This window comes from Condylura cristata, unplaced genomic scaffold (assembly GCF_000260355.1).
Source record: "Condylura cristata isolate star-nosed mole 26May11 unplaced genomic scaffold, ConCri1.0 scaffold00021, whole genome shotgun sequence".
In the NCBI taxonomy this organism is placed as follows: Eukaryota; Metazoa; Chordata; class Mammalia; order Eulipotyphla; family Talpidae; genus Condylura; species Condylura cristata.
Genome location: NW_004567122.1, coordinates 38,655,708 through 38,666,374, shown reverse-complemented (window position 1 = coordinate 38,666,374; position 10,667 = coordinate 38,655,708). Strand labels below are relative to the sequence as shown.

The following is a 10,667-nucleotide window of genomic DNA, read 5'->3' as shown; positions in this document are numbered from 1 at the left end:
CTCCTCTTTGGACTGAGAAAAATTTAACAGGTGTTTACCTTCTTGCTTTGCAGTATATTCCTTTCTGTCAGTGCCATAGGAATACTTGTTCAATGCCTGATGAAAACATTCTACAAATAGAACTGCTGGTTCATGTGAGGAGAATTCATTGAAAATATTCTACAAAAAGAACTGCTGGTTCATGTGAGGAGAACTCAGATGTTACTCAATATGAAACATTTTCATATCTATGCATTTAAAAACTTGTTCTTTGTAATGATAATGTGGTCATAAGAGAACTTTCTTCACATAATTTTACCAGTCTGATGAGTATCCTACAGGATACTCATCTCACCTGACTTCTGCCAGGTCTTGTTTCTAGACTGATGAATGGGAAAGATGTAGCTTAGGTCTGGTCTGTAAAAATAGCCCACTAACAATGAATTTTGTTTATTCAGGCATCTGAACTTTTAGAAGAAAGCAGAAAATGATGAAGTCCCAGGTGAGTGCTTTTATTTATTTTTCAGTTATTTATTTACTCATTCATTCATTCATTCTAGTCCAATATGATTGATAAGGATAGAAAGGATCGTGCAAATGATATTCACACCTGTGAATTTGTGGGATGTTTTCATTAGTTGGCAGCATGGATGGTACTAAAGTATCAAGAGGAAAGAACATTAAATTTGTAAACAGGGATTATGGAATCTCTATGGGTGGTTTGGCTTTTCCCAGTGGGCTAAAACAAAGTCATGTACTGAGCGCAAAAGTGAGGAGAAGGACTTCGACTACTGAACATTCTAGCAGAGAGGAAAAATTCAGACCCTTTAGATCCTTGACACTCAGAAGGTGATCTGCAGAAAACAGATGGCCTGGGATTTATTTGGAATAAATCTGGGGTAATCTTCTCCACACCAAACAAATCAGAATTTGCACTTTACTAAGATTTCAGGTGATTTATAAGCCAGTTGTTCTTATGTTTGCACACTGGAATTACCAGGATTTTAAAAATCTGGATGGCCAGACTACATTCAATCTGTGTTCCTAGAGTCCATGGTTTATAAAATTACCCAAATGAGGGCTCTCCCTGGTGGCGCCGCGTTATGAAGCTCTCCAAAGCCACTGCAGCACAAGTTCAATCCCCAGCCAGGTTGCTAACCCACATGGCATGGGCAGACCTCTCTTCACCTGCCAGCTGCTCCCCTCAGCAGTATATTTCAGTAGATCTGCCTGTTCTCTGCTCCCCACTCTGTCTCTGATGAATCCTCTCACCCACCACACCTCCAGCCTGTATCCCAGTTCAGTAAGCATAAATAAATAAATCTTTTTTAAAAAAATTACCCAGATGAAACCAACACTGGTTTACAGTATGAGCAATTTTGATGAGCAAGTATTCTGGCTAGGTAGGCAAGTGAATGAATTCTGGAAAAACCCCTAGAAGTTAATTCTGGTGTAGAAAGAGACCATTCTGGTCCACCCTGAGTTTTTCTCCAGCTCTAAACTGCTGCAGGAGCGCAGGTACATAATAGGCAGTGGTATGGATTTAACAAGGGTTGGGTTTTATTAAGCAGTTGAGAACAGGTGATGGTCTACCTTCTCTCTCTTTTCTCACTCTTACCCTTTTTAAATGAAATAGCTCAATTTGTAGCTTTCAGAAAAAGATTTACAAAGAAGTTAATAGGTGAGTACAGTTTCATCAGATTTTCCCATTAGAGTTATGCAAATAACTAATAATATTGATTTGCATTACATATATGTACATGGCTTTTTATTGCATTTTATTGTTGAAACCTGCATAAACTCAGTAAATCTGTGGGACCCCTTCATTGCTTTTTTATTTTTTGCTTTCTTCCCTCTTTCTTTTTTAAATTTATATCAATTTCTAACTTCCTCTAGAATTCTTTTCTTTTTAATTATATAATATACATAGAAATTGTCTGCAAAGAAATGTACCAGAAAAATAACAATGGTAATTTCAACATGACTAAATTATAGGAAATTTTAGAGGTTTTTGGTTTTTTTGTAACTCAGCAGCCTGTCATGCATTTATTTATTTGTCTGTTTATATTATTTTTCTTTTTCACCTTTTATCTCCCTTAGCCATTCCTCCCACTCCACCCCCACCCAACCCTGCCTCTGGTGACCACCAGAGTGCTCTCTGTACCCGCAAACTTCATGTTATTTTTTTCTTCTTAATTCTACATATGAAAGAGATCATGTGATAATTTTGTCTGACTTACTTCACTTGACATATTACATATTACATATTTAATATGAATGTTCCATTCATCCATTCATGTTACAACAGCAAGATTTCATTCATTTTTATGATGAAAAAATATTCTGTAGTGCGTGAAAGTATGTGTGTGTGTGTGATTATGTGTGTATTTATACAGTTGCTTTAACCAATCATCTGTCATTATATACTTAGGTGTTTTCATGTCTTGACAATTGTAAATAATATTGCAATGAACATATGAATATGGGGGTGCAGATATCGTTATGAGATGATTTCATTACCTTCAGATAGATATATACCCAGAATTGGGATTTCTACATTCTAACTAAATTCTATTTTTTAATTTTTTGAGGGGTCTCCATACTGTTTTCCATAGTGCTTGCACCAAATTGTACTAATTTATATTCTCCACAAAAGCGCTCTTTTTTCTCCACGTCCTCTACTACATTTTTCATATCTTGTATTTTTGATAGTTTTAACAGGTATAAAATGACATTGTGACTGATTTGCATTTCCCTGATGATTAATGATATACACTTCTTTTCCTCACCTTTTTTGGACTAATGTGTGTTTAGATCTTCTGCCCAGTTTTTCAAAGGATTGTTTTTGGTATTTGTTTGTTATTGAGTGGTATTGAGTTCTTTATATAATTTGGATAGTAATCTCTTATAATAAGATCTATGATTTGTAAATATTTTCCCATTCCAACAAATGATCAATTTTTTGATGATTTTTCTTTATCCTGTAAAAGCTTTTTAGTTTAATACATCCCACTGATTTAATTTGGCTTTTGTTGCTATTGGTGTCATATTTAATTTTTAAAATTTCCTCCTTTGTTTGCTACAAATAAGGAAATTATAAATAACTAAAATTGTGGTTAGGAAAAATGTATCCAAAATAAAAATGAAAATCTGGAAGGAATAGGTAAATAATATAGCTTAAAAAACTATTCTTAAGAGTTGATATACCAGTTTTTCTGATCTTTCTTACAGATATCATCAATTAAATGACTTGTAGTCCTCTGTAGGAAAAACATACATATCCCATAGGGAAAAATTATTTCTTGCAAAGTAAGACAAGAACAGATTTCCCTTTGTGTCTTTCCCTAGGTGACAGAGTACACAATATTCTCACCAGCCCTCCAGTAATCGATCACAAAATGATCTCTTTTACAGGAAAAATAGAATGTTAGAGCCAAACTCCTTGAACTTTGTCCTCTAGAGCTGGGATCACCAAGCTATTGCCTGTAGGCAAAATCCAGTGCTCCCTTATTATATACACAGGTTTTTGTGGGGTTTTTTTTATTATTATTATTACAAAAGTTTATTTTTACATCATTTTGTACATTTTTTTTCCATCTCAATTGTAATCCCCGCGGGTTTCCCATCACCAAGTCACCGGTGTGCCATCACCATAATCCTGTGCATTTCCCTCCCCCCACCCCCGTTATTGATCCCATTCCCCACTCCACCCTTTTGTGGGGTTTTTTTTAAGATTTATTTATTTATTCATACAGAACTGGGGTACAGACTAGAGGTACAGGAGCAGTGAGAGTATTCACCAGAGACAGAGTGGGGAACAGAGCAGGCAGATCAACAAAGTACACTGCTGAGGGGAGCAGCGAGCAAAACAGGAGAGGTCTGCCACGCCATGTGGGTCACCTCCGGGGCAGGGAATCGAACACTCACTGAGTGGCTGCAGCTAGCTTGCAGTGCTGCATCCCAACCTGTTGCACCACCAGGGAAGGCCCTATATACACAGTTGTATTGCCAGCACAACCATGCCACTTAATTACGTATTGTCTGTGCCTGGTTTTGTATAGTGTTGGGTGCTAAGATCATATGGCCTGAAATGCTGAAGATATTACTTGACTGAAAAAAAGTTTGTTGAGAGGAGCAACATTACCTAACACTAGTCACTAGTGTTTGGATAGCACTAGTTATCCAAAATGTAGATAACACTGCACATTTTGAATAATCTTCCAAAATAGTTCTCAAAAGTGAGTTCTTATACTCTAGTTATCTGGCAAAGCTTTCAAGAGCAAGTCCCTGATGCTCTGTCCTCTTTGCTGTGGTTTCAGGTTGTAGGGTTACAGTCCAACACAAGGCCAGTTCCTTCTCTGCTTTTTCATTTTTAAGTCTATTATTCCTTTTCTCCCTGCCATATTCACTGTGTACATGATAAATTATTTTGTTTCATTATGTTAATAAAATAAAAATTCCATAACAGAGAACTTACACTCTACTCCTCCTGAGATTACCAGTGTTCATGTTTCTAACCTTCATACCTTTCTGAATAACTGTGACTAAATGTATATACACGAAATTACAGATGTGCAAGTGTCTCTTTTTCCTTATACTTTTCTTGTAGAAAAATAATTTTTAAGTAACCATTCCTTTGTGCACCTTGATTTTTTTTTTAAGATTTATTTATTTGTGCATACAGAACTGGGGTACAGGCCAGAGGCTCAGGGGTGATGAGAAGCTTCACCAGAGACAGAGTGGGGAGCAGAACAGGCAGATCGAGGAAGCACACTGCTGAGGGGAGCAGCGGGCGGATCAGGAGAGGTCTGCCGCGCCATGTGGTCACCTCCGGGACAGGCAGGAATCAAACTCATGTGGAAGTGGCTTTAGCTTCTCAGTGCTGTGCTTTAACCCGCTGCACCACCAGGGAGGGCCCCTGTGCATCTTGATTTTTAACATTACTGTCCAGTTTAGAGATCTCTGTATGCATTTTGAATACTTTCCATGTCGGTACATGTGATTTCCCTTTACTTTTAGCAGATTTACAATATATCCTTGTGACTGGAATTGTTTCCTCATCTGTAAAATGGCAATTACAATCATTGTATGGTTTTGAGAATTAAGTGAGTACAAATCATACTTAGAACCATAAATGGAAATGGCTTATTCTTTATTAAAGTGTTAGCTATTATTACTATTTGAAATAATAATTCATTTTCATTTTGAAAACAGTATTTGATAAAGTGTTAGAATATTCAGGGGAAAAAACTGAAAATTGTTTAAAATAATAAACCATTCACTTTTCACTACTAGATGACAGCTGTTGTGAATATAATGATAATGTAATTGAAATAGTCAACTTTCCCTCTAAAAATATCTATAGCTCTAAACTTACCCAAGTCCTTTATTTTAATGTCACAATAATTTATTGGGTTTTTTTTTTTCATGAATGTTATCTGAAAATTCCATGTGTCTATTCAGCAATGATGTTGTAATTGGTATACTTCATTACTTTACATATATATTGGAAAACAGCTGGAGTCAGGAGAAACTATGACTATTTTCCTATGAAATAAGAGGATAGATTATGATCTTCAAGAACTATGACACTCTATGATTTTCTTTTTACTTAAAAGACCTCTTCTGCTCTACAATTATTAAATTCTCCAATGTTTTGTTTTATAATTTTTATAGTCTTAGATCTTTTTGAGTTTGCAGTTTTGCTTCATCCAGAATAATGGTTTTGTTCTTCTATTTTCCATGCTGTAAGAGATGGTGTATTCAGTGCTAAAGCTGCTGTAGCAAAGTGCCACAAAACTGGGTAGATTGAATAACAGTAAATTATTGCCCCATCATCCCAGAGACAGTGCTGTAACAGGGCTGTCACTTCTGAGGTCTTTGGAAAAGATATCTGTTCCAGACCTCTTCCCTTGACTTGTAGATGACTGTCTTCTCCCCTTGTCTCTTCATATCACCTTCCTTGCATCTGGCTGTTCAAAAAATTTTTTGGTAGAGACGTCAGTCATACTGGAGTAGGTACCATTCTGTTGACCTCGTAAGAATTCACTGCAATATCCTTTTTCAAAATAAGGTCTCAGGATGTAAGGGTGATCTGGCAGCGACTTCTGTCACCCCACAGATCACCAGAGCCGATTCGTTTGATCTGGCTCGCTAGGCAGGTGTCCCCTTCTTCCCTCACCACTCGGGAATGTGTGACATTCCCGAATCTGTGTGCTGGGTCAAAGAGCATGGCCTTCCCTGAATAGCGAGGGCCTGTTCTTCAGACAAGGGTATACAAGTAGCTGTACTCCCCTACTATAACCTCCAAACAAGCTCTCAGAATAAGGTCTCACACATTGAGGAACCCTCAGCACCTCAATGAGTGAACAGACTATGACATGTAAATTTGCAGGGGATGCAGTGCAACCTGTAATATGGATTCAGTATTATTCTTTTTCCTGTCAACTATCTAGTCATCTCAGTACTATCCATTGCATAATGTATCTTCCAGTTATTTGAATGCTCACCTTATCATTTATTAAATTCCATTTCTATTAGGCAAGCATTTTAAGATTTACCTCTTCTGTTTTCTTGTTCTATGTGGCTCTGCTTGCTAAATATTTACATTATTTCTCCCAAATACTATGATACACATTGAATGAGAGTATACTGTTACAGGAGTCAGTATCGTTCAAAGATGTGGCTGTGGATTTCACCCAGGAGGAGTGGCAGCAACTGGACTCTGCTCAGAGAACTCTATATAAGGATGTGATGCTGGAGAACTACAGCCACCTGGTTTCAATAGGTAAGGATGGCTCCCTACATAACTCAGTGTTTCCTGGTTTCAATAGGTAAGGATGGCTCCCTACATAACTCAGTTATCAGCTGCTGTGGTTGGGTGGTTCCTGACATACATAATGACATACATAATGATCTTCATGCCTTCCCAAATGCTAAGAGCCAAGTGGACAATTTCACTGTAGACCTCCTCAGTGGAAAATGCATCTTTTCTTTTTGTCATGCAGTCAATACCATTTCTTATGTGATTTTCATGTGATAGGGTTTCCAGTTTCCAAACCAGATGTCATCTCCAAGTTGGAACAAGGAGAAGACCCATGGATCATAAAGAAAGAGATATCAAATTGGATCTATCCAGATGAAAATCAGGCAGATGGGAGACAAGGAAAGTAAATTTTTTTAATTGATTGTTTCCCGAGGCATATGTTTCTGACCTTAGTTGAAACCTGTTATTCTTTGTTCCTGTGCTGAGAATTTAGTAGATATTTAGCAAATAACTGATGTATTCATGATACCAAAAGGCGAGGGTAAAGTCAAATGGTGGGGAACAAAACCTTGATGTTAGAGAAATATGGCATTTTGGGGACAACTTTGTGAGGAAGCATTTATGGAAGTAGTAGAATTAAAGTGTGATTCTTGGTGTGACTAAATTCATAGCAAGACCGTGGATTTTTCTTTGTGTTAGTTGTTAATTAGGAAAGTAAACTAAAGAGGATTAAAGTATTTTAAGAGCAGAGGAGACCTTGTTTCTCCAGATGGCAGTGACAAGATAATAATAAGATATGTATAAGACAAATTGGTTATAAAATAAATGAATTAAAATGGTTAAAAATGTTTCCAATCATAAAGTGGAAAAGTAGAAGAGTAATTTAAAAGCAAAGTCACAATAACCCAGGTAATTTTGTTCCTTCAGGTCTAGTTTTTCCACGAATATTTCTCTTTAATATCCTTATCTATATGATTTCATAAGGTTTTCTGCAATCATCAGGCCACCCTGTATGCTGTAATGTCTTCCTAGATAGCATGTCTCTAGATAACATACCCCTGTTTTTTGAGTTCATTAACTACATTGAATCAATCATATGCTATACTTCTATACAATGTTAATTATTCTTTTTGACTGATTTTATCTTTCTTTTAGATATGAAGAGTGACCTTGACAACCCCCAATCATGTATTTTGGGATCTTTGTCCTTCCATAATAAGATGCTCAAAGGAATCACAAAGGATGGTTCCATATACTCTATTTTAAAAGTCTGTCAAGATAATGACCAGCTGCAGAGATGTGAGGAAAACCAAGACAAACTTTTCAGAGAAGTCACAGTCATCAGTAACAAAACAGTGATGGTGGATTCAGACCATAAATATAATGCACTGAGGAAAATATTTCAAGAGTGCATAGGGACAGTTGATTCAAGACAAAGAAGCCATAACTATGATTCATTTAAAAAGAACTTGAAACCTACTATTGACTTGCCTAATTGTAATAAGAGCTATTCAAGAAAAAATCCTGATGAGTCTAATTCTAATCTTGAGAAAATTCACAGTGGAGTAATATCTTGTGATGATAATCAGTGTGGAAATATTTTCAGCAGTAAACAATCCCTTTTTCCATATAGGAATGTTGAACCTAGGGAGAAAACCTGTGTATGCATTACATGTGGAAAAGCCTTTGCTAAGAAATCACAGCTTATTGTCCATCAGCGAATTCATACCGGAAAGAAACCATATGATTGTGGTGCATGTGGGAAAGCCTTCAGTGAAAAGTTTCATCTCATAGTACATCAGAGAACTCATACTGGTGAGAAGCCTTATGAATGTTCTGAATGTGGAAAAGCCTTCTCTCAAAAATCATCACTCATTATACATCAGAGAGTTCACACTGGGGAAAAACCATATGAATGTAGAGAATGTGGGAAAGCCTTTTCCCAGAAATCACCCCTCATTATACATCAGAGAATTCACACAGGAGAGAAACCTTATGAATGCAGAGAGTGTGGCAAGGCATTCTCCCAGAAGTCACAACTTATTATACATCATAGAGCTCATACTGGAGAGAAGCCATATGAGTGTACAGAATGTGGGAAAGCCTTCTGTGAGAAATCTCATCTTATTATACATAAAAGAATTCACACTGGGGAGAAACCCTACAAATGTTCTCAATGTGAAGAAGCCTTCAGCAGGAAGACAGAACTCATTACACATCAGTTAATTCATACTGGGGAGAAACCTTATGAATGTACTGAATGTGGAAAGACCTTCTCCAGGAAGTCACAACTCATCATACATCAGAGAACACATACTGGAGAGAAACCTTATAAATGCAGTGAATGTGGAAAAGCCTTCTGTCAGAAATCACATCTCATTGGACATCAGAGAATTCACACAGGAGAAAAACCTTATGTATGCACTGAGTGTGGGAAAGCCTTCTCTCAGAAATCTCACCTCCCAGGACATCAGCGAATTCATACAGGAGAGAAACCTTACATATGTGCAGACTGTGGTAAAGCTTTTTCCCAGAAGTCAGACCTTGTTTTACATCAAAGAATTCATACTGGAGAAAGACCTTATCAATGTGCTATATGTGGCAAAGCCTTTATTCAGAAATCACAACTCACTGTACATCAAAGAATTCATAACAATGGTAAAATAATGAACTGAACACAGAAAGGCCTTTACTATTAGTTCAAGCCTTAATAAATCTAAAAAACTTGATTAATTTGACCAGATTCTTTCTGGAAGACATTTTTGTAGATAAAGTTTTACATGTTTGTAGTGTGATCATATGTTTTTCAGCAACTATTAAAGGACACTTATTAAATGGACAACTATTAAATAAGGGACATTTTCAACATGGCATGTAAATCTAAAGTCATGAGCTATATGGTCAGTAGAACAAATTATGTACATAGAATATTATCAAGTTCCATATTTATACCACATTAACAATGATCATTGTGAAATTGTTAGTATTAGATTGGCATAAATTTGGCAACATAGTAACTACCTATAAAAGACATAAGAGAGTTGAATAAAACAAAAAATTCAGTTCCTAGCAACTACACTATTAGGAGACTTGGTATGACCCATATATACATGTAAAATTCTTACATGTATTTCAGTCTTACAAAGATTGAATTATAGCTTGATCAGATTCAATAAAGTTGATTTTTATGTGTTTTCCTATCTCATGCACATAGTTGACTTGTATCTCTGGAAGCATGCTAGACCTTGAAATTGATGCTGCTTACCTGGGCACTCCCTGGGAATCTGATACCAAAGTCAAATGGTCTTGGGTTTTAATACTGGCTCAATTACTCAGACTATGTAGCTTCAAACAAACCTTCAGAACATTTTTCTATTTTTATGTTGAATCATTTTTTTAACATCATTCTTCATTTTGTACATTCTTTCATCTCAGTTGTAATCCCTGTGAATTTCCCACCAAGTCACCCATGTTGTGTGCATTCTCTGCACACAATTTTGATCCTATTCCCCTAACCCCCCTGCAGCATGTCTCTGGTTTATAGTTGTTTATTGACTTTTGTTTTTACTTTATTATAATTCCTTTTTTTCCCCCTGATCCCTTACGCTCCTACTGTGAGTGAAACCATCCAGTATTTATATCTTTCTGTTTTATTTCACTAAGCATGATTCCTTCCAGCTCCATCCATGTTGCTGCAAAAGACATGAGTTTATCTTTTTTGATTGCTGAGTAATATCCCATCGTGTATATGTACCACATCTTGATGCAGTCATCTACTTTTGGGCATCTTCCCTATTGTAAATAAAGCAGCAATAAGCATAGGGGTGCAAGTGTCATTTTGAATGAATGTTTTTGTGTCCTTCGGGTAGATCCCAAGGAGTAGGACTGCTGGATCATATGGAAACTCCATTTTTAGTAGTTT

General features: G+C 36.5%; 1 protein-coding gene across 2 annotated transcripts; it reads left to right on the top strand.

Annotated features, from left to right (window-relative positions):
* Window positions 1–447: 447 nt before the first annotated feature.
* On the top strand, window positions 448–10,262 carry ZNF300 (zinc finger protein 300). 2 transcript variants are annotated; one of them, XM_004686571.2, is made up of 4 exons: window positions 448–481; window positions 6,640–6,766; window positions 7,022–7,142; window positions 7,899–10,262. In XM_004686571.2, the coding sequence occupies exons 1-4, from the start codon at window positions 467–469 to the stop codon at window positions 9,418–9,420; spliced, it is 1,785 nt and encodes a 594-aa protein (XP_004686628.2). In that variant the 5' UTR covers window positions 448–466; the 3' UTR covers window positions 9,421–10,262. The 2 variants fall into 2 exon arrangements, with proteins under 2 accessions (XP_004686628.2, XP_012583412.1); XM_012727958.1 differs by lacking the exons at window positions 448–481; window positions 6,640–6,766 and having other exon boundaries at window positions 7,029–7,148; window positions 7,901–10,262.
* Window positions 10,263–10,667: the final 405 nt, after the last annotated feature.

Coding starts and splice junctions, on each gene's coding strand:
- ZNF300 (XM_004686571.2), top strand. Junction 6,767..7,021: donor CAGCCACCTGGTTTCAATAG/GTAAGGATGGCT, acceptor TTCATGTGATAG/GGTTTCCAGTTTCCAAACCA. Junction 7,143..7,898: donor AATCAGGCAGATGGGAGACA/AGGAAAGTAAAT, acceptor TATCTTTCTTTT/AGATATGAAGAGTGACCTTG.